A 22,761-nucleotide genomic window follows, 5' to 3' on the forward strand; every position below is an offset into this window, starting at 1 on the left:
GCCGGTGGGGACCGTGAACTCAAAGGGCTATATCACTTCCAAAGAAAGGGCTGAACAGATGTGAAGAATTATATGTCTTCTCTGCATGTTATCTGATTTTCTTTCCTGTGTGGTACAACTATCACTTCTCAGTTTTATTTCTCATTTCTTTTAGGAATTCAGTGTCCAAGACCTGTGAGACATCCATATGCATTTGATTGTTTTTCAATATATGCATGTTCAGTGTATCTCCACTTTAAAAGAACTGACATTAAACTCTAATATGAGCAGTAGAAAATGACCAGATAAGAAAGTGCTGAGTGACCCTGGGCAAATTTCTCCATTTCCAGGCCTTGCTTTCTCCCAGTATAGAAACAGGAAATCTGTTTTTAGGTCTCTTTTATATCAACTTGGAAGGCCCTGCAGGAATTAAAGGGCCACTCTGTTCAATGCACTGAGGATACTTGCAAAGAGGCTCAGATGTGTAAGAATAGAAAATGAAGGTTATGACCCCTTTACCCTTTCCACAATGTAAATATCTAAAGGTAAACAGCATGAAATAAAAAGAAGCTTTAAATGAAAACAATAGTGAAGTTATTTGTTTTTAACCTGCTAAAGTGACCTTGCCTGGGCCACTTGCTCTTTCCCTTGTGCATGTACTATTGTTATTCTTTCTCTCCTTTATTTACATGCTCCCTCAACAAATATTTATCCAGACTAAATAGAGTTCAACTCAATGGGTTCTCTCATCTGTGCTATCTGTGCCTAGTTTTGCTTCCTGGTTGCTACACTTTCATTTTCTCTAGCAAAAGAGTAGTTCCGTTTTTTGTTTTGTTTTTATTGTTGTTGTTGTTTGGCTCAGCTTCTTACAAGTTCAGACTGTTAAAACTCTCACTGAGAAGTTATGGCTCTGAAAAATGATCAGCTTGACTCTGTTCTGCAGAGGTCCAGTGAACAGCTCCCTGTGTTGCCAGCTGAAGTCCATACTCCCGGGCTTCTGCTGAGCCTCTCACCATCTCACCTGTCTCCCTCCTTCCTGGTGTAGCTTCCCGTGTGCCCAGGTGGCAAGTGATGCTTGGGCTCCACTGACGTGTCTGTTACCACATATGCTTGTCCACTTGAGCCCTAAGGGGGTGGTGCTGTGGGAGGTTAGGAAAACTGGCTTTTACAGAAATTCTAATTAACTAGTTTTGAGAACTCTGCTGAGTTTCCTAAGTTCTCTGACGTATTAAAAGAAGATAATGACTGCTTTGCATAATTGTCTTAATGCTAAAATGAGAAAATTATGAAAATTATTTGCTTCAAAAGATGAATCAGTTTTTGCTCATGAACTCTCCACTGGCTGGATCCATAGTAAACAGGTTGTGGGACTAAAGAAAACTGTTTTTTATATTGTTTCTTATATCGTCTAAGAAGTTCATTCCCAGATGACGGAGATGGAGAAGAGTAAGTAAGAAAGAGGCCAAGAATGGTAACAGTACCTAATTCTAGATATGGTGGACTACAAGGAGACAATTGGAATTCCAAGATTTTGTAAACTATTTGAAAAATCTTCTACTAGCTCTCTTTACATGTCTTAGAGATAGAAAGTCCCTGCTTGATTGTTTTTTAAAAAGGGGGCAATCCAGGTATAGTCCTGAGGGATTGCAAAGGGTTGAAAAGGTTGAAAGTTTTTCTCAGAACAGCATTCCATGTCTCAATACCAGCTCAGTATTCTCCTCCACAGATCTGGTGCCTTGCTTTGCCTTTTGAGCTGTAAAAGCCAAATGAGAGGCTTTTAAATTATTGCTGTTGCCTATGAAAGAGAAATATTATCCACAGTAACAAAATCATCAAATTTTATTATGCACAAGTTAGTGCTATATATTTCAGAATTTTGCTTTAAAGGATATCATTTAGAAAAATGGAACAGCTTTTGATTGGCTTGGAAGTTTCTATTATCAAAAACACATTACCAGGAAAGTACACTACATTGTAAAATTATAAAGGATGGTGCTTTAGCCCTATTTTGATTTTATTTATAAAAAACAAATTAATAGCAAATGAATAAAACTTTTAAACCATTATCTGAGTAATAATACTAAACAAAACAACTAATAAAACAGTCGCATTCAAACAGCTGTTTAAGAAAAGCCAATGATATTTCATCCATTGTCAAACTTTGCATTTGAGCAGAATAAAGACCAAAGTAAATATTTATTGATTCATGTGAGAATACTGAAAATTTCTCTTTTATAAGTAGAATAAGCAAATAAACCATGATTTATAAAAACCCTGGCTAACTAAATCAGCTAATGGGTCTATTCAAAAAATTCTTATCATGTAAACTGTGAACTGACAATTATAATTGAAAATTACCAGTTTCTCTATGAATTTAATATACATATAGTTAACCACCTGCTTGCCTGTTATACAGAGCCATTTAAACGTGCAAATGGATGTACAAATGTTTGAAGGCTTTTGAACCAAAAGCATTAATTGCCAGTCTGTGTTAATGGAAACACACAGAATGGTTGCTTGCCTCTCTGTAATAAATATAAAAATTCCCTGGGCTTCAAGTCTCTATACTGAGCACAAGTGGAGAATTTTTTATGGGAAAAGCTGATTTCAGGGTTTAAGCCCCTCCATCTCAACCAAATAGGTGAAAAGGAGATATGGAAAGTCTGTAAGCTGGGAGCAGTGATATTCACCTGTAGTCTCAGCTACATGGGAGGCTGAGGCAGGAGAATCACTTGAACCCAAGTGTTTGAGGCTGGGCATATAGGAAGACCCAATTAAAAAAAAGTGGAGGGTATGGGCACTACATTTCTGACACTGCAATACAACCCAACTCTAGCACAGATAGCTAGAAAAATGGTCAGTGAGAAGTAAGATGCCCACATGGGTCCCTAATTCCTTCCAGTTGACATCCTGACACATGACCCAGTGTTTTCCTCTTTAGGGGTCTGGGACCCAATTGTAGTGTGCCCTGGAACTGCCCTTTCCAGGCTAGGATGCTTTCCTTCCTTATGGATACGTGTCCTGTATCCCCTGCCCCATGTCCTGGTGTTGCAGATAGGAATGTAATAATGGTCTGGTGTGCTTCTCTGTTCAGCCTCTCAAAAAGCTGTCTGGGGCAGGTGGTCTTTCAAAGGGCTGAATATTAAACCCTTCCTGCAGAGACCCTGCTTTTCTGTGACTCTAGGCCATCTGGATACAGATAGAAGGGGAGCCTCAATCTGACTCTGAGCCAGTACAGATGCCCAGAAAATAGTTGAGGTAATTTCTAGGGGCCAGGGAGACTCATTCCAAAGGTAAGAAGATGTGGGCAAGACAAGCTTGTTCCAGTTCCATAACTTTCAACTTCAGAGGAGCCTGCTGATTGTGAGTAGGATGGGTCCCCTGATTTCTGCCAGCAGCCCCATCTCAAGGTTCTATGCCTGACCCTTAAGGAAAGGGAAGTTTACCGATGAAAAAGAAAATTAGCTGTTTCTCTAAAAACAAGGCAATAGACTGAGGCTCAAGAAAGTCTTTGGGAGGGAAGTCCTAAAAAATAAAATACAAAGTGAAAGGAATCACCTTTTGTATTTCACACACACACACACACACACACACACACACACACACACACCAACCATAATCTGAGTTTGTGAAGCTTTCAGGGCACTAGAGGTGATACTGAAGGGTAGTGGGAACTGACTTTCTCCTGGGGCCTTCTAGGAAGTTCTTGTAACTCATGGGGACTTCCAGGAAGTTCTTGGGAGTAGGGGAAGGACTTGGTAAGAAGCTGATTTTTTTTCAAGAGCAAGTTGGGATAGGAGATTCAGTGACATGGGGGTGTTATTTTTAATGGGACTCAGCTCTCCTCCAGAGGCTGATGGTGCCTGGGAACATTCAGGTACAATATGTATCATGTGTCAGATGTTCAGAAATTTTCTTATATCTAGCTGCCAAACCCCACAGAGGCATCCTGATCACTATTGTCTTTCCTCTTGCCATGGGCCTTCACCTCTGCTTTGTCTGATTTCCTTGGTATCACCGCCAGCCTGGCATCCAGCTTTACCTTCTCAGCTTATTTTTGAAAGGGCTTTGGATATTCTGAAAGCATCAAATTCATTCTCAAAGGCTAAGACTTCTTCCCAGTGAAGACATTAAGAAGAACAAGGCACAGGCTCTGTTTCAATGAGCTTTTTCGCTGCTGTGACTAAAAGGCCTGACCAGGACAATATTAGAGGAGAAAAAAGTGTATTCAGGTGCTCATGGTTTCAGAGGTTTCAGACCATAGGAGGCTGGCTCCATTCCTTAGGGCTGGAGGTGAGGCAGAACATTAGTGGCGGAAAAGTGTGGCGGAGGGAAGTGGCTCACATGATGATCAGCAAACTGAGAGACTCCACTCACCCGATACAAATATATGTTCCAAAGCCACACCTTCAATGCCTCACCTCTTCCAGCCACACCCACCTGACTTCAGTCAGCACTCAATTAATCCCATCAGGTGATTAATTCAGTGATTGGGTTAAGTCTCTAGTAACCCAATCATTTCTTGTCTCCTCATCTCACACATGTGCTTTTGAGGGAAACTTCATATTCAAACCATAGCAGACTTTGAGGACAATGTCAAAGAACTCCAGGGAGCTGGGGCTGTAGCTCAGTAGTAGAGTGCTTGCCTAGCACATGTGAGGCACTGGTTTCAATCCTTAGCACCACATAAAGAGAAACAAATAAAATAAAGGCATTCCGTCCATCTACAACTACAAAACAAAACAAAAACCTCCAAGGCTAGGGTGTAGCTCAGTGGTAGTGTGTGCTTAGCATGTGAGCAAGCACAGTGCCCCAACTTCAATTCCCATCACTGAGAGAGAGGGGGAGAGAGAGCCCACCAGACATCTCTAAACACAGTGGTGTCACCATACCATGCAGTTGTTCTCTATCCATATGAGCATACCATCTGACCGTGGTCATGATCCAGGTTGGTGATTAGAGAAGAATCCAATCCTCATTGGACCTAACTTATTGCAAAAACTCTAAGGGGAAGAAAGCAACTCAGCAACTCTAGGAAAATGAGGTTCTTGATTGTGTGTGTGTGTGTGTGTGTGTGTGTGTGGCCTCTGACCATGTACATTTGTGCACAGAGCTCAGAAGGATATGCATGGCACAAGTGTGACCAATGATCCAGAGTCAGACCTTTTTCCCTAGGCTCTTCTGAGAAGCTGGAAGCAGGAGAGGCTCTGGAGTGTGGAGGTGACATTGTCAACCATAGTGCTGGCCTCTGTGAGGGGTCACAGTCCAAATGCCAGATGGTCAAAAGGGTCTGAGAATTCAAGTTCTATCTAAGTGTTTTTATTGTTTCTGGGAAGACACTCAGCTTAGGAGCTGTTGAGTGTCAGTAGGAGGAATTTGGTGCTGAGGCTCAGAGACAGGTGATCACAGCTCTCTGCAAAGCCACATATGACATCTGTGGGTGTGGGGAGCAGAGTTGCCTTTGATGGGAGGGGCAGGGACAGGGTGACAAACTGTGCCAGTTTGCCTGGAATTGAGGGACTCTTGGGATGTTGGGATTTCAGTGGTAAAACCAGAGAAGTCCTGGACAAACCAGAACAAGTTGTATCCCCTGGGCAAGCAGGGGTCATCAGGGCTCTGTCTGAGTAAGAGAGGTTCAAGCTTTGGGACTGGTTAGGTCTTAAGGTATCAACTTTCTTCTGAAAGGAAAGGAGCAAATTAAAAGCCAAAACAAACAAAAAACAACGTGCATACACACCAGCTTATCAAAGACAACTTCCCACTTGCAAACTTCTCTGACATATGGAGCCCTTGTTTTTGCTGACAGTAGCCATTTCTGAGTTATTCCTCAGTTTAAGGAATTTCTTGCCCTTTCTTCTCCTTGGGGTTCCTGGTGGTAGAATTGAGGCTCCAGGTCTGCTGTCTGGGAAGGGCTCATGCTCAGACCTGTGTACGTGTCACATGGCCATCGGGAGGCAGAGACTCAAGGTGTGTCCTCAGTCAGCTACTTAGATTAAGAATAGACTTGGGGCAATCAGACACATTCCAACTGTCCCCAGCAGCTGTCCTGGAGCCTGTGGAGGTGCTGTTTGTTTTGGAACCAGTCAGGTTTAGGCTGAAGGTTCAAAGATCCAGTATCTCTGGCTGGTGGAAGCTGGAGAGAAAAGATCAACTTTAAGGTCCCTGGCTCCTGCCAACCCAGTTCCTCCCCATGAGAGGTCTGTGCTCTGTGCTCTGTTCGGTGTTCAGGAGCAAGCTGGAGATCATAAGAACTCAGCCCCCTCACCCCGTTTAATGTACACACTGTTTAAACATCTTACCATTGGCAGAGGAAATTATCTTGTTTTGTTCTTGGGAGAACAATTCTGGAACTGTACTTCAAGTACAGTGAGATTAGTTTTCTGAAAAGCATGGTATTTGTCTGATGCAATCCTGACACCCTCTAAGAGGAGCAGCTGTCAGTGTTCATGCCCACACATGTTGGAGATGTTATCTTTTGCCATCAGGATCAAAGTGTTTGTTATGTCAGATATGATAAAAGTCGATATTTGCTTTCATGGTTTGCCTTGGCACCCAATATTCTGCATTTTAAAAAGAGGGCAAGATGGTTGAATTAAGGATAAAATTACACACTTTGAGATTTGCTTTTAAATCACCTCTGTAGATGTAGGATTCTATTAAGAGGTTTAATAGGATTTTTTGACTTTCTTCTCTAGTAGAAGGATACAGGAAGACTTCATCTTAATATCACACTCCACCCATGTGTATGCATACCCAGCAGTCTCCATACTTCTTCACCCAGTTTTGATTCAGGCAATTTTTAAAAAAATGATAGTGTTTAGGTTCCTAAGCTGTTTTTCCATAACCTTGGTTCTCTTGAACTGTTACAGTGGCTCTATAGCATAGCTCTCAAAGAGTGATTAACTGGATAGTTTCTTGGCTTTTTGTTGTTGTTGTTGTTGTTGTTGTTAAGGCAAATGTGGAACTTGTGATCCTCCTGCCTCAGCCTCCTGATTCTCTGGGAATACAGTTGTGTGCCTCCACTTCTGGCTATATTTTAAGCTATTATGTTTTACTGTATTTATTTTTCAAGCTATTATGTTTTAACGTATTTTTAATTGACGAATTGTAGTTGTACATAATGGTGGGATTTATTTTTACCAATTTGTGCATGCACACAACAATATAATTTGGCCTGTCTCTGTTATGTTCTTCACTATCATGGGTCAACATTAGGGTTTTGCTTTGGACTTCCTGTATTGTGGTGATATAGGCTGTGTGTGAAATGTGCAACTGTTGAGTGAACCCTTCTCCCTTTGTTTACTGCCCACTAAAATATCAGCTACTGAAAATAATGTTTGTGTTTTAGTGGTGGGATATAATAATATCACATTATGGATATTAATAATGTGCCCTCCCCAGAATCGCAGGTGTACAAACAGTGCAGGTGTTGATGAGTTTTCTTGCCCCTGGAGTGAAGCCTCCAGTCAAGCAGCAGAGCATGTGTGTGTGTATGCACACGTGCACTTTGTATGGACATGTGTGCACATTTATGTGTACTATGTTTTGGAATTAACTAACTATAGGCCATGAAATTTCATACTGTATTTAATCAATTCAATAACCAGTTTAGACAGGTCCAAACATTCTTAGAGGGAACTAAGGCAAATACCTTGCATGTATAGATCACTTAATATATGAACAAGTAGGTGGATCCTAGTTTCTTGGAAATTTGGGTGGGGGTGATATCTGCATTAGTGAACACAGAAATAGCTCCACCAAAGACACAATTCATGGTAAATTCAATTATTGTAATAATCTGAAAATGGGGACTAGTCACCCTTTTAACCTACTCCCAACCCCATCACTGTGTTAGTCTAATTTTCTGCTATGTTCCATCCCCAATGGACTCATGTCTGGCTTTATGGAAAAGCTCCTTAAGTTATTACATAATGGCTTCTATAAAATAAAAGCTCTCCACTCTAGAAAAAATTTAATAATCTTATAACAAGTAAGCCCATGTTTTATAATACTGTGTCAGTAAGAATAAGCATATATAAAGTAGTTAAAACCATTTCTCAGCTTACAAATGGGTTTTTCATATCCTCAGACACTAAGAAGTGCAATTGTAGATGAAGGGAATGGAAGGGGAGACAGGAAAAAAGAAAAAAACAACCCAGACATTAACACAGACACACCAGAAAATATAATCTCTTTCCTGAATAATCTGTTAAAATGTATCAGATTCAGAAGCTGATACAACAAATAGCCCCAATAAAATTTCTGTCTCTATATAATAACAGTCTGTATTTTCATCAGAGACATGTCTTAACTCATTTATAATGTGATAGCTTGCTTCACATTACTTTAAGTACTTTGATAAGCTGAAAATTCACCTCTGAAAGTTTGGGTAAAGCTGCATTTATGCATTTTATATATAAAATTTTCAAACTCAAAACCAAAATCTTAACAAAAGTATTATGTGCATATAATTATTATACATTTTCTTTGCTAAGTGCAAAATTAAGTTTTCTTTTAAAATGTATCAGCTGAAATACAAAGAAACAAGCTATTGATGCAAGCAGCAACTTGTATGGATCTTAGGCTGTTATGTGGAGTGAGAAAAGCCAGTTTGAAAAGGTACATACTGAATGGTTCCACTTATCTAGCATTCTCAATATGACAAAATTATAGAGATGGAAAACAGATCAATGGGTTGGGGATAGGGAAGGAAGGGGAGGACGGTATGATTACAAAGGGACAGCCCCAGGCAGTTTCTTGATGGTGATGGAGTGGTTCCTTATGTGACTGTAGTGATGATTATATGAATCTACACATGATAACACATCATAGAACTGTACACAAAAACATACACAAGAAAAATGAATGCATGCAAAACTGGCTGTCTGTACCCTGTTACTGTCCTAATTTTGCTAATGTACTTTTGTTATGTAAGATGTTACCATGGGGGGTGGGGGGGTGATTGATGGGTATACAAGACTTAGCTGTACTATTTTTGCAACTTATTGTGAGTCTATAATTATTTCAAAATATAAATGTCTTAGATGTATGTGAAGAAAGGATTCCAGCTACTAATTAAACATACTTAGGAAGCAATTTAGACAAAGACCCGTGTCCTTTGTGGAGGGAGGGTTTTTAGATATGAACACTGACAACTCTTGACCTACCATGTGCTTAGTATCCAGGTTGCAACTTTTAAGCTGTGTAATTGAAAACAATGACTGTTTTCATCACTTCTTTAAAGTTGTAGAATCAGGAAATTTTAGAGCAAGCAGAGACCTCACAGAGAATGTGGGCCAAGCTCTCAGTTTACACCTCTCTGGGTTTTTGGTATCCTCATTGGTAACTTGAGGGCTTTGTCCTAGTTTCTTTGTTAGTGTCCGGCCTAGTTCTAATTCTCTAATCCACAATTTTCTTATATAAACTACAGAAACTTTAATGGCTATCTTGTAGATTCTGTCTTAGTATTTACTGAGACAAAACATTTCATGTTATGTTGATGACAAACATGAATGCAGAAACAGCCTGTTTATTACATAATAACATCATCTCAAATATTAAAAACAACTGGAGAGCAATCTAACTAGGCTAATTTTTCATGCTTAGCTAAGGTTATAATTTTCCAGGACAGAGAGTCTGGGCAGTTTCCCTGAGATGATTTATAATCACATCTTCCTTGTACAAATCATAGTACTTGCACCCATGAGTATTTGTACAGAGGGGAGGCTTACGTCAGTCAGTGTTACCCTTGACTGCCCAACAGACCTGCTAACTCAATCCTGATGAGATTCTGGCCAAGCAAATACTAAAGCTCAGGAAGCTTGAGAGTGGCTGCTATAATCTGGGTATAAACGAAGATATGCTCTCCACTAACCAAAAGAACTTAAGCTTCCTTACTTGAGATCTCAAGTACTTTTTTTCATGGAATGCTAAAAAGCGGCTGTCTTGGGAAACTGAGTCCACTGTAGAAATAAGGTCAGAATCCTAGGCTGCTCCTTACCTTCTGATAGCAGATACAGACAAAGCCACCTTTTAGTAACACTGTGGTTTTTGGTATTGATTATCCTTCAGTCTACAATAATATAGTCTTTCAAACAAAAACAAAAACAAAATTAGCAACTCACAGCATTAATAGAATAATTTTATTAACAAAAAGAACCCATGGGGTTCAAGCAAGAATACAAAATACAATCTTTAGTTTTTTTCCTGTGGGTTAAACTGTTATATTTTTAATAAAAAATTAAAAAAAAAGCTTTCATAGTTAACTTATCAAAAACATAACCCCTGCCTACTGAGTTTCTTATTGTGCAAAACAGAAACATATATACACAAACAGTTTTGCCAAGGGAAGGATTTTGTGTGCCAAAAGATGCACATTTTAAATTTTTTCATCAAAAACAAAATTCTAAGGCCACTTTTTTTTTAAAACTAAAGAACAAGAAGGGAATAAACAGACAAATAATAGCAGCTAAATTTTTATCTTCATTTGTAGGTTTTCTCTGTTCCAATGTAGTTTTCAGTATTCATATTTTGATTATGAAAAGGTATGCAGTTTGAACCTACAGCTGCTTAAGGTCAGGTAGACCAGTATCAAGTCACACTTCTGATTTATTTTCTTAATGCTACAAAATTGTTTCAATTTTGCAGGGGGACTTTGTGATTTCTCTAATCAAGGAGATAAAACAATCCTACTGAAGGATTCCGTTAAGTGGTTACTTTTCTACATGGAGCCAAATAACTCAACTCTCTCTCTCTCTGTCCATACAGTTTCCCTTTGTTTTAGTTTTGTGGAGATGGACAATGTCTAGACATGGCATGTAAACTTCAGCTTAGAAGTCAATAAACAGCTGAAAATGATCTTTCTCAAGTAAAAATAAAGCTGTTTGGACAGCACTCAAATACACAAACCTGCTTAAAGACACACAAAACAAAACATTAAAAATAATCTCTAAAAACCAAAGCAAGGATTAAAGTTTTGTGACAAATATAGTACCACAATTACTCATATAACAGTTTTGCATTATGATTTTAAACAGTGACTTGTCATGAAACAAGTGTGTTTGATGGTTACATGATTACAGAGAAGAGCGGTATCTGAGAAGGGTGAAAAGCGCACATTTACCTAATGTTTGTAGAAAATCCCTGATCAAATGTCTGACTGATTTCTAAATACAAAATTTAACCATAGTAGAATTTTTCTATTTCTAAGTGAACATACTGATTTAAAGATAAGTTAATCATTTTATTGAATGAAGTACAGTATCATGCCTGGGAAGCACCAGGGTTTCTCGATCAAACCCTTAAGACTTGGCTGGTCCACAATCTCTATCATGGGAATCCCTATCTCCCTTCCAATGAGTGTCCAGAAATGTTCTCAGCTCACAGAACCAACAGACTGAAGGAAAAGCAGGTGAGTATGTGACCATGCACAGGAGGGGACAGGGGGACAGTGAAAACACTGCTCAAACATTTAGCAGCAACATAATCCTGTTGGTCTGAAAATCCTGAGATTAACTGACAATAAAATATTGCACCAAAACAATAAAGAAAATCACAGTTTAAATAGTTGCTGAAGAATCTGAAAACAATTTATAATGCAGTGACTATCATCAGTCGATTTAAGCCTTTCGATAGAAATCAAATGTATGTCTTTAAAAAAAAGATGTTTCTATCCTCTTTGATTCTGCATTTATTTTGAAATATCCTTAGGTATACATATGTTTATTTTCACTTAATGCTAACATGGTGGATTTTACCCTTGGTCTAGTTTCAGATTTAGTGATAGATAAGACTGCTATAGTAAGTAGCAGAAACTCTGAAGAAGGGTGATCAGGCCTAGAGTTTAAAAAACATCTGATAACCCCACTAGAGGTAGGTTAAGATTTTTTGTTTTTGTTTTTGACTGTGTAGTTATCAAGGCATCCTGAATATGTAAGCTTTTGATCCCCCTTTCTTTTTTTAATGTGCCCATAGGAAAGTAAGACAAGAGGAAAGTCAAATATATATCCTGTGGAAGTACTTAAGGGTGGTAAATAGTACAGTCTTCAACAAAGCATATTTTCATGTTAAAATTCTCCTTTCCCCTTTGAAGTGTAAAGCTTTCCAGAAGCCCTTTAGGTTTCCTGACATTCTACAGCCAACTTATAAAGTACACTGTAACCTACTATTGAAGGAGTGAAAACGGTCATTACTTCATTAGGACCTTTACGTGAGCATGGTCTCAAGAAAGGATGCTTCCAAGGACTTTAGTCCTTGATGTGCTAATATGGAAAGAAATCATGAAGACCCTGAAACCTGAGGGTCTCACTTTGTATTTAGAGTAGGCCACTTTGCCATTCACACACATTTCTATGCTGCTTGGCTCTTTGCAACTGTCTTTTCCCAATTAGTCCGAGTTGCCTTAAGTTCACGACACCTTTGTTCCGTTCCACGTTGACAAGCCTTCTTAAAGGCATGCTCTCACAGTTTCTTAAAGGCATGCTCCCACCAGTTTCAGGCTCCTTCCTCTCAGGTCAGCACAGGCACTCCTACACTTACTCTGCCACCACCAGGACTTCCACTACATTCTTCGACTTTTCACATCTTCATCCCATTTTTCAAAGGGAACAAATAAATTAGCGCAACCATCCTATTGGCCCACTGGAATGTTCTCATATTCTTACTTATGTTCTTAAGTTAGCCTTCTCTCTCCCACCCTCAGAAAGGCAGGTGAAAGAAGCAACATTCTAATTTGATGATGAACACAGTGATTCTGAAGTACATTCAGAGAATGAAGGAAACAGGCTGTGTGTCTTCTACATCACTAGGATGTGGATCAACCTTAGAAAAAAGGGGGAAAAAAAGAGCAAGATTATAGTTGTAACATTCTTTAAAATGGTTTTATTATCTACTTCTAATTATATGATGGCTATATGCCAAGTTGCCCAAAGCCTATCATTACTAAGTGCCAGCAGGCTGTTATGTTCTTGGTATTCCATGGCCACAGAACATCTGAAAAATCAATCCATGACACTGTATATGCATGCCATAGATCCATGGAAAATACTGGAAAATGTGCTACTGGATCAGTAATAATCTATGAGCACAGTAAAAACACATTTCTATGTATCCTTTTTTAATTATGAGTTAGCAACAGACACTTGCATGAAAGGAGGACTGCAAATTAATATTTGCAGACAGCATAATAAATGTCTAATTTTCTTTCACTTTGTTTACCTCTGAATAAAGTGGTGGGGGCTGAAACCGGAATTCTTGTATGCAGGCAAACATAGGATAGCACGCTTCTCCCTCACAGTCGGGGGGCTGAGGGTAAGGAGGAACATGTCTAGAGAATTCTTCCTCTGATACCACATCCGCATAATTTGGTGGTGCTAAAACAGTAATGGAGTTAGAGCTAAGAAATTCAAGTAAAATTAATTTATCTCTCTGAACTCTAACAAAGACAAGGAATTTAGCAACACTGAAGATGAAAATAAAGCATTTCCCTCTCATCAGTCTGTTTGTGTGCCAACTGCAATGAAAAAAATTTGATTGTTTTGTTAAATCGTTACTAATATTAATTATATTCTACTCTTTTGAGATGGTTGTGCTATAGTTTAGGCAATTATCCCTGAAATGTGGCTACAAAAATATATATAACACTGTATTTTTATTTTGACTATTTTTTATTGTTTTACTATGACCAATGGGCATTAAGAGATGTACACTTTATCCCTGAGTCTGCCATGAGCAGTTTTGTGTCCTAAACAAAAAATTAAGATTTCAAGGTCTCTTCCAGGAATGATTTATGATTCTTGAGTAGTGAAAAGAATAAGGGTAACTGTAGTACCAGTATTCATTAACATTTAAGCATTATTATCTCATACATCCTGTCTGTAGCTACTTTCTATGTAAAGCTTCTTTATGAGAGAACTTCAAAATACCTTACCTTCAGGCTGTTCTGGCAGGGTCAGTGTCAACCAGCTCATATCCATGCTGAACTGGCTAGCGCTGGGGTTTCTGCTGCCAAAACCATTATAGGGAATTGTACCAATAACTAAAGGCAGCTCAAGCATCAGTTTTTTAGCACCAGGAATGTGAATGTATACCTAATATTTCAAAATAGAGGAAAAAGGCACAAATCTAACTTAGGCTTAATAGGAGATGGCCTAATTACATTTTTTTTTTCAAGGCAATAAATGCCTTTATCACCAACCACCCCACCCCATTACAAATGTAAGTTGTCCTGACTAAATAAAATAAAGAGCAAACAAAATGAGAAATACACAAAATGCAGTGAGTACCCTCTGACAGGAATCTGGCCTCAGTATACTTCACTTAAGTTTGCATAGTTTATAATAATAAATAAAGAATATAAGTACATGTTGTCAATGTGACAAGGGCCCCTTAAAGCATCTCAATCCCTTTTAAGTTTCTTTATTAACTTCCTGGGCAGAAGGATTGTGTTTTTTGTAAAAGCAAAGGCCAATCTTCATATATTTCACAATTGGTAGTAATGCTGACATAAAATGACATTTTCCTAAGTATTAAATAAGTAACAATATTCACAGACAGTGACATGGCTCCAGTTATTGCTCTGTCGCAAGTATTTTTAATTTTACAAAGAGCTCTGCTTACGGCTAAGGAATAGTCCACTCTGATAATGCAGCAATCCAGGATGGATGGAGTAACAGGTGGGATTTTGAGAGTTTTCCCGTTCCAAGTGTCAGTGCTCCCGGATGCAATGTGGTTTCCTCGCACATTGGCAACCATGTGACGGACGGTCTTGGTCTTCCCACTAGCCAAATACGTCTGGGTTTGGAAAATAGCTGCTTTGGGAACAATCAGACGAGAAGAACAATTCTCTATTTCTGCATAGATTGGAATAGCTTCTCCTAAAAAAGAGAACAAAAACAGAATGGATTGAAAGACTTCTAAAAAGTACTCCTTGAAATCAAACTGGGCCACCACCAATTAAAGCTGAAATGTTCTAATATTAATGAACTGAGAAGCCCTGATAGATAAATTGCATTGTAAATATGTATCACATAAGTGAAAATCCACTGTAGGTTAGGTTGATATTATTTTCTAATTATTGCATTATTTTCTTTTCTGTAGTAAAATGATATTAACAATCTTAAGATAGGTAAATTATCAGTATGCATATAAATTAAGGTAAAAATATAAGTATATAATTTCAGTACTAATGTTAAGTTTAACAGATGACAAACAAACACACTAGTGGTTATCATATTAAATTCCTCCCAACAGGAGAACAAAGCCTTTTAAGGAATTACTAAGGCTAAGGCACAAATAAACAATGGATAGAGTTTTACAACATTACACATCATGCCATAATATTCCATTCCACACTCATTTCCAACAAGCCATAACCTAGGATTAGAGGCTAAATTCACTACAGGAATTAAGCCCTTCACAAATGATAGTTAAAATTTGAATATTACTAACGTTTGCTAATTTTCTATATTCTAGGCCTAAATATTTGTAAATCTCAAACCAGCAAGAAATCAGGATACTAAGAGTACTTTCATATTACAATAGTTCTCTTCTGAGAAACATGACTCTAGACATCCTTTTGCAACAATGATATTGGCACTTTCATACTCTTCTAGTTTTACTCTTTGTTAAAACTAAAGTAATAGGACTGAAGTCAGAAATACCAAGTATTTCTAGAACTTATTCATTCATTTAAAAATGTTTGAACATCAATTTTTATATTAAAAATTATTCTTTGTGATTTAAAATATGATATACTTTGTATATTACAAAACACTACTTAAAATCACGTAAAATTAGCTAATAAAATGAATAAGTCAATCAGTTGAACTTCCCAACAGCCTGCTTACCATTACAGTATCCCTTTCTTTCAATTTTGGCACTCAGCGAGACTGGACCAGAAGTAAAAAACCAACAGCCAACCATTTTCTCTTGAGTTTTCAATACAGGGGTCTTGAAAATTTAAAATAAAATAACCTTAATTAAATCATTTTAGAGAACTCATAGAACTTAAAATTATCTTTCTTCATAGAATAGTTGTGAAGAAATATCAACCTTTCTTAGTCTCATGTGACATCTCAGATACTAAATCTTATTTCCCTCTTAAGAACACTAGGGTGAATTTTCAGATTCAAATTAGCATGACATCATCTTATTTTACTTTGAAGTTACTGTATTTCTGGGAAATGATATACTAGCCCTTTAAAGAAGCAAAGGCTGTATTATGATACAAAAATTAAACAGAAAGTTATATTTGTTTTGGTATTTACTATGTGAAATAAGCAGTCTTTTCCTCTGTCTCTCTTTTTTCCCCCCATTATTTCAAAATGATTACCCAGCAGAAATTTCAAACGGTCTTGGGGCTTTATGAAACAGTAATAATGTGACAACATACATATGTTAACAGATCTAAAAAGGTTATTAAACACATTATGCCCCATCATAGTATTTTATTCTATTTTTAAATACCAAGAAAAGTGACACAGGATTTTAAATGTTTAGTTTACAAGCTGCATACACACAAAGCTTTCTGTGAAACCCAAAGTTACTTGCAATAGTTTTTTTTTTTTTTTAATGGAAAGAACACTAAGGGATAATGAGTGCCTCTTTTTAGCAAAAACAAAATCCCTTTAAGTAATTTGTCATGATGATCATAAAGGCTTTAGAATACTTAACTCCCCTATTCTAAGTTGTTTTTAAAAACTGCAAGACACTTGGCATCACCAAGCGTTTTAAAAAAGTTTAAAGTCATAGCGATAAGCCTGGTCAGTCAGATGCTGGTTCCTTTATGATTTTGGACACAAGAGACCATGCAAACATCCATACTTGTTATCATTTATCCAAAGGTAAAATTAAAGTAAATAGCACTTCTTTTTTGTGTGAAAATAGGAGTTAAACAACTTTTAATTGTTGGCTTTTCCCTTGTTTTTTAAAACACTGGCTAGAAAAATAATACTAAAATACATCTTTGTCACATCAATTCCATGATGGAAAGTTTAAATTATCTCAGTATTTTCTATGAAGTAAAAAATCATTCATTCATATTTAAATTAAGAACCATTAGGTCCTAGTAGCTATCATGAAAGTACAAGGTATAATTTTATATTATTTTGATAATATGGGTTTAGATAAAAGAATCTAGCTCATTAGCTCCCATCTTGCCTATTCTGTTGTTACTTATAGCCTGATCTTTCTTATCAGTCTACAGTATTTCTAGTGATTATTAGAAGTTCAATGCTTTAATGTGGCCAAATCTGTCATAAGGAGATGATAAGTGAAAGGATCTCAGCGGCAGCTGCATGCACTTACTTAATGTTAGAAAATGACATGCAAAATGGAAGGATACATAGCATAATGGCCTGAGCCTCAATAACAGGCTGAGCATGATTAATACTCTTCCATAATTACTGTTCCTCAACCTGCTATTATTGAAGAGTTTAGAATACCACAGTCCTGTGAATGTGGCCGCTCTGGTAAAAGTAACTACACTCTGTATATGCATTATTGTTATTAAGCCTTATTAATGCATTTCAAGCCTGTGTAACTTTTTGGCAAAAGAACCCTGAACAGCAGGGACATAATCAATAGTATTAACACACACAATTTGTAATTTGCCCAACCTAGAATCATATATTTATAGTGAATGCCTATGGGTGACAAGATTGTATTTTCTAAGCCATCAGAGAGTGACAGGACAGACTACTACTAAACTGTTGAAATACAGATACCACTATTGAAAGGAAGGAGGAAAGAGGGAATAGAGGAAGAGAAGAAGGAGGAAGACGAAAAGGAAGAACTTACCAATAATGCTGGAGTGTTGACATCGACATGACTAACAACCTGGAGTTCTCGTTTTACACTCTGATCTGGTACCTTGGGTCGTTCCAAAACTGCCTTCACACAGTACTGAATGCTTCCATATTTCCCAGTAAATGAGGTCACCAAAGGTCTGAAACAAACCAAGGCATTAATTTATGAGTTTATTTTTCAGTTAACCAACCTGGGAAAAGTACTCTATAAAATGGTGGTTTAGGTTGAAAGAACAAGAGTAAGCAGGCCATCTATGGAGGGGCTGCAGAGGATGAACACACATTTTAGAGCCAGAAGATCCTGACAAGACTCAGACATGGGATGGACACACTGCTAAGAAAATTGCAAACTATCCTGCTTTACTTACTCAGATGGAAGTTGAAAGCGAAATGGAAATTCATGTTTTCCAGGCTGCAATAAAATGATGGCTTCACCTGTAGAAGAGATTATTTTAACAAGGTTAGTACTAGAAAAAGAGCTTCACAACCTAAATCACATTTCCTAAAGAAGGTTTTGCTGGCCATAAGACACAGTAGAATTCAAAAGTTCATTAAAAAGACTCAGAGAATGAAATGTGTACCAGTTTTTAGCCAGTAAAAATGGTAGTTTAGGTTTAAAAAGTAAGAAGCAGGCCGTCTATGGAGGGACACACACACACACACACACCTTTTTATCTCAGAAAAGACCAATTACACAAGTAATTACCATGAAGTTCTAGAGCTCAGGGCACCAATATACATATGCAGTACACATACACACACACACACATATCCTACTGTATTATGTTAACATGAGATACTAATATTAAATTGGACCTAAAATTAATTTAGCAAAAGATAGATTTATTTTTATATATAAAATTCACATTATATTCTTTGGGAAGAGGTGGAAATAGAAATAAAAAATCTTGACAATTATTAATAGTGGGTATAAAATAAAAAAGTCAAACCAACAAGACAAGCCACTAAGCAAGAGTCAGGTATTTACCCTTCAGCTCTAGTGAGATTAACAGGATTTCTTAGCAGTTAACTTGGATTTACCAAGCAAGGACATGACCCCCTCCCCTGCTCTGGATTGCCGGTTTCATTTTATTTCATGTACTGACTGTGAGAAAGCCAAAAATGCAGTGTGTGGGTGGACTGTATAAGACCAGAGACACTGCTGGAGTCTCTGATGAATGTACATAGACAATCTATTAAGAGTTCAGGTCCAAAGTGGACTTGATGGCATCCGTGCTGGTCAGGTGACTTTCCTGAGATATTGTAAACTTTCTCTCATTTCAAGCTCAGATTTAAGGCTGAATTTTTGAAGGACAGGAAATCAGGAGTGAAATGGAATTCTTAAAAAACTTAATTACTAGAGCTTCATGACTTTAAACAATTTACACATTTTAACTGTGTAATTTTAGGAATATATTACTGGCCTGCTGAGTCTTCTAAATCTACCTTCAGTGTTTAATGTGTAATGCATTAGGGAGAAAAAAAGTCACAAGCCCATTTGCATAGTTGTACTTCACAGGTGGGTGACTTGTAGGCAAAGTCAACAATAACCAGTCACAGGGACATGAGATCAGATTAAATGATAGTGATAGGGTGAGTCCCAGGGCTAAGGTGTTCTCACGAACAGCCCTACAGGTCTTAACAGTGTCACAGCAGAGCTGCACTACTGTAAGCAAGGGGAGCTTCTGCACAGTGCAGCTATCCAGTGAAAGGCTCAGGACCCAATTCTCCGGAGAGTACTGGACTATAAATTCTAATCATTAGATTGCAGAGCACGACAAAGTACTTACAAATGTTTAAAAATGTGGGTTTCATCTGAGTTCAAATTTATAGGGCTTATATGCCAGGCACTGTTGATAAAAAGATGAATAACTTCAATTCCTCAGACCAGCAGAAAAGGCACTTGTACACAACTAATTACGAGACAGTGCTAGAGCCTAGAACATCCACACAGGATTATGTAGGCACTGAAGACCTGATGGTGGAATGGAGATGAGTTGGGAAGGGGCTTAGATGAAAGGCATGTCATGAGGAAGCATGACAGGCATGTGAGGAACAGAGTTGGCTAGGATACCAACAGGGAGTGACAAAGAGATGAAGTTCTTCCTTCATAGAGGAAACATATCCACTATTCCCCTTAAAATAAGACTTTCAACTGTCTTAAAACATAATTAAAAACAACAACAAGAGGAAACTGATAAAAATGGGCTATAGTATTTGGAATAAAAATCTTTATTTCATTCTCTTTGTTTTTAATGAAAACATTCACAACCATGTACATATTTCTGCTTCTGCTCTCATGGTTCATTACTTCTCTGCCTTACTGAGGACTACAGTGTCACAGGAATTTGTTTAATTTACTAATGGTCTCACAACCAAAGCTCAGAATTAAAGATTTTCATGAGCTGTGGGGTCTAGAAGACCATTAGAGGCAGAGTCTGGGGCTTAAGTTAAGAGGAGGGACTCATGTAAGGTCACACACTGCTACTGAGTGCCCAAGAACTGAAACCTACTGTATGGTTCTATCTTTCAGTATTTGTCAATCAACATATGAAGACAATCACAGTAGTTGGATTTGATTAGTAATTCCAAAGAAATATCTGGAGAGATTCCAGTGTTTGCATTTTCCAGAAATCGAAATTTCTAAAAATCTCTTTTGAAAGACATGTTTTGGAATTAAGTGACCCTGAGAACCTATGACTGTGTCAAGTTGCTTGTTTCTTTCCAGTTATGGATATTAGGGGTGCTCCCCCCACCCCCATCAACTAAAAGAGGCTGATTTAAAAAAAATATGTAACTGTTGTTAATATTTGTTATGATACATCACTAAAAAGAGTTGAAGATTTGCAAATTGTTTAGGTTTAGAGACTCAATTCCATTAAAATAAAAAATAAAATTTGACTTATTTTTTTGAATTGAAAAACCATTTGCCAGGCCGGATTTTACCAAAGCAATTTTCATTCCTAATTTTAGGTTCAATTACTTTTAATTTTCTATCTATTTACTCAGTAGTTATGGGTTCAGGAAGTTTAAGAATTTTGGACAAAACCCAATTTACTTCTCTCTTCCATGGCCTCTTCCCAGTCAGCCATCTTGAAAATCTGTGTTGGCTATAACCACTGGGAGAGGGCCTGCTGGTGATTCTGGAAACTACACTAAAGAAAGAGTGTGAGGGCAGGCAGGAACTGTCATCTACCAGGGCTCTCATTAACCTAAAAGAAAGCTTTGGTTCCAGATATCCTTTACCTATAAATTTGTGCTCACTCAGATTATCAAACACTTTGGAGGATTTAACTGTGGAGGGTCTATTCCATAGTAGGATTAAGACTAAACTGCATTGGATTTTGTGAAAGATATAGCAACATTTAAGAATATAATTATAATGCATTTTACTTGTCAAATTATCTTATTTGATAGCTAAAAGCTGATGAGGCAGAAAGGCAAGAGTTTAAAATAATTTCTTCTGAGGGAAAAAAAAAACACTAAAGACTCACTTTTAGTATTTTCATAATTAAGGGTATAAATTTTGGTACTTATGAATGCAACATCCATGTAGTAATCCCTGCATGGTGACTTCTAGAAAAGCCTACATTAATTGACTGGATTTCACAAAAGAGAACAGGAGGGGTAATCCAGAAATGCCCAGATGGCAGTCTCCAAAGGCCTTTTGGGAAAGGGGAGAGAGGCAGGAGGAACAGGACGTGAAGGAAACAAAAAAGTGGCAATATCTGATAAAGTCAGAACTCTTAATAAAAAAGTTGCCCCACTCCCCCAAAGATGTAAATCAAGTATGATGGTCAGGTCTAGAAACACTTCCTTTGAACCACCTCTCAAGAACTACTTCCCTCTTCCCAAGACTGAGTTTCTGCTAATTCATCATGAACCAAGGAGTGTCTAGGTCCACGATGGGAAGAAGTGGAGGCCCATGAAACACTAGGCATCAGAATGGAACGTTACAGACCCTGATTCCACCCTCCATGCCCACCGCCTTAAGGAACCTAGATCCCTGGATCCTGACAGTCTAATCACAGGTCCCCATGGCAATGACCCACTCCCTTCTGGGTTCTAGAAGATCCTGGGACACCCACCAGGTGTTCGACCACAGCCAGCCAAGAATGAGTCGCCACATAGGGCTATGCTGCAGGGCGCAAGGTCTGATCTCTGGGTTGCTGTGAGGTAGGGGCACAAGCATTGTTATCTGCCCCTCATCTGCGACCCCCACTGGGAAGTCCACCTCTTGAAGCCTGCGACAGGCCCACCTGCCAGGAGGGCACTCTGCCTGCGCGTGATCCTCCAGAGAATGTCCCCTTCCTGGCCCTTACCCTGGGACCCAGGGGCCTGGCGGGGAACCCAGGCAGTAGTGCTCACTCACCGGCCGGGGGCTCACGCAGGCTCAGGCGCACGTTCAGGTACTCCACCTCCGAGGCAGCTGGGGAAGCAGCGCCGCTGGCTGAGATGCGGGCGCTGGCACTCGGGCCCCAGGCGGCGGTGGCACGACCCTGGGCCTCCAGGCGTAGCGCGCTCAGGGCCACCGGTTCGGTCGCCTCCAGCAGCACGTGCCCGGCTACCGTCTCGCCGCTGGAGTAGCAGCCCTTGCGCTCATCTTCGAACACCAGACCCAGGCTTTTCACGCGGCCCTCGGAACCCAAGGCGGCGGTGGACCCCGCCTCTCCACCCATCCCGCCGGCGACGCGGCCCCGCCACTGAGGTCCGGGGAGGCCGGGAGCCGGGGTCCAGAGCAAAGAGGCGCCGCTGTCAAGGGCGCCTGCCACACGCCAAGGGCCACCGCGGCCGCTGTGCGGTGCCGGGTGAAGCACCAGCCCACCGCGGGGCCTGTCTCTTTAACAAACCTAACTGGGACTGGAAAGGGGCCGAGACTGCCCACCCTCGGCGCGCGCCCATAGGCCAGCTGTGAGACCTGCTTCTTGCCAATTGGTTGTAAACGGCCACTGAATCATTTCATTGGCGCCCCCACGCA

The 22,761-nt window shown here is 38.9% G+C and overlaps 1 protein-coding gene across 1 annotated transcript; it reads right to left on the bottom strand.

The window, feature by feature from the left end:
* Positions 1 to 10,102: 10,102 nt before the first annotated feature.
* On the bottom strand, positions 10,103 to 22,609 carry Arrdc4 (arrestin domain containing 4). The gene is made up of 8 exons (XM_046436296.2): positions 22,156 to 22,609; positions 18,152 to 18,218; positions 17,776 to 17,923; positions 15,825 to 15,927; positions 14,596 to 14,852; positions 13,907 to 14,066; positions 13,195 to 13,349; positions 10,103 to 12,798 (listed from the first exon to the last, which is right to left on the bottom strand). The coding sequence occupies exons 1-8, from the start codon at positions 22,460 to 22,462 to the stop codon at positions 12,742 to 12,744; spliced, it is 1,254 nt and encodes a 417-aa protein (XP_046292252.1). The 5' UTR covers positions 22,463 to 22,609; the 3' UTR covers positions 10,103 to 12,741.
* Positions 22,610 to 22,761: the final 152 nt, after the last annotated feature.

The sequence above is a fragment of the Marmota monax genome, unplaced genomic scaffold (genome assembly GCF_021218885.2).
Source record: "Marmota monax isolate L192 unplaced genomic scaffold, Marmota_monax_Labrador192_F-V1.1 WCK01_AAM20220418_F8-fsc00005, whole genome shotgun sequence".
NCBI lineage: Eukaryota > Metazoa > Chordata > Mammalia > Rodentia > Sciuridae > Marmota > Marmota monax.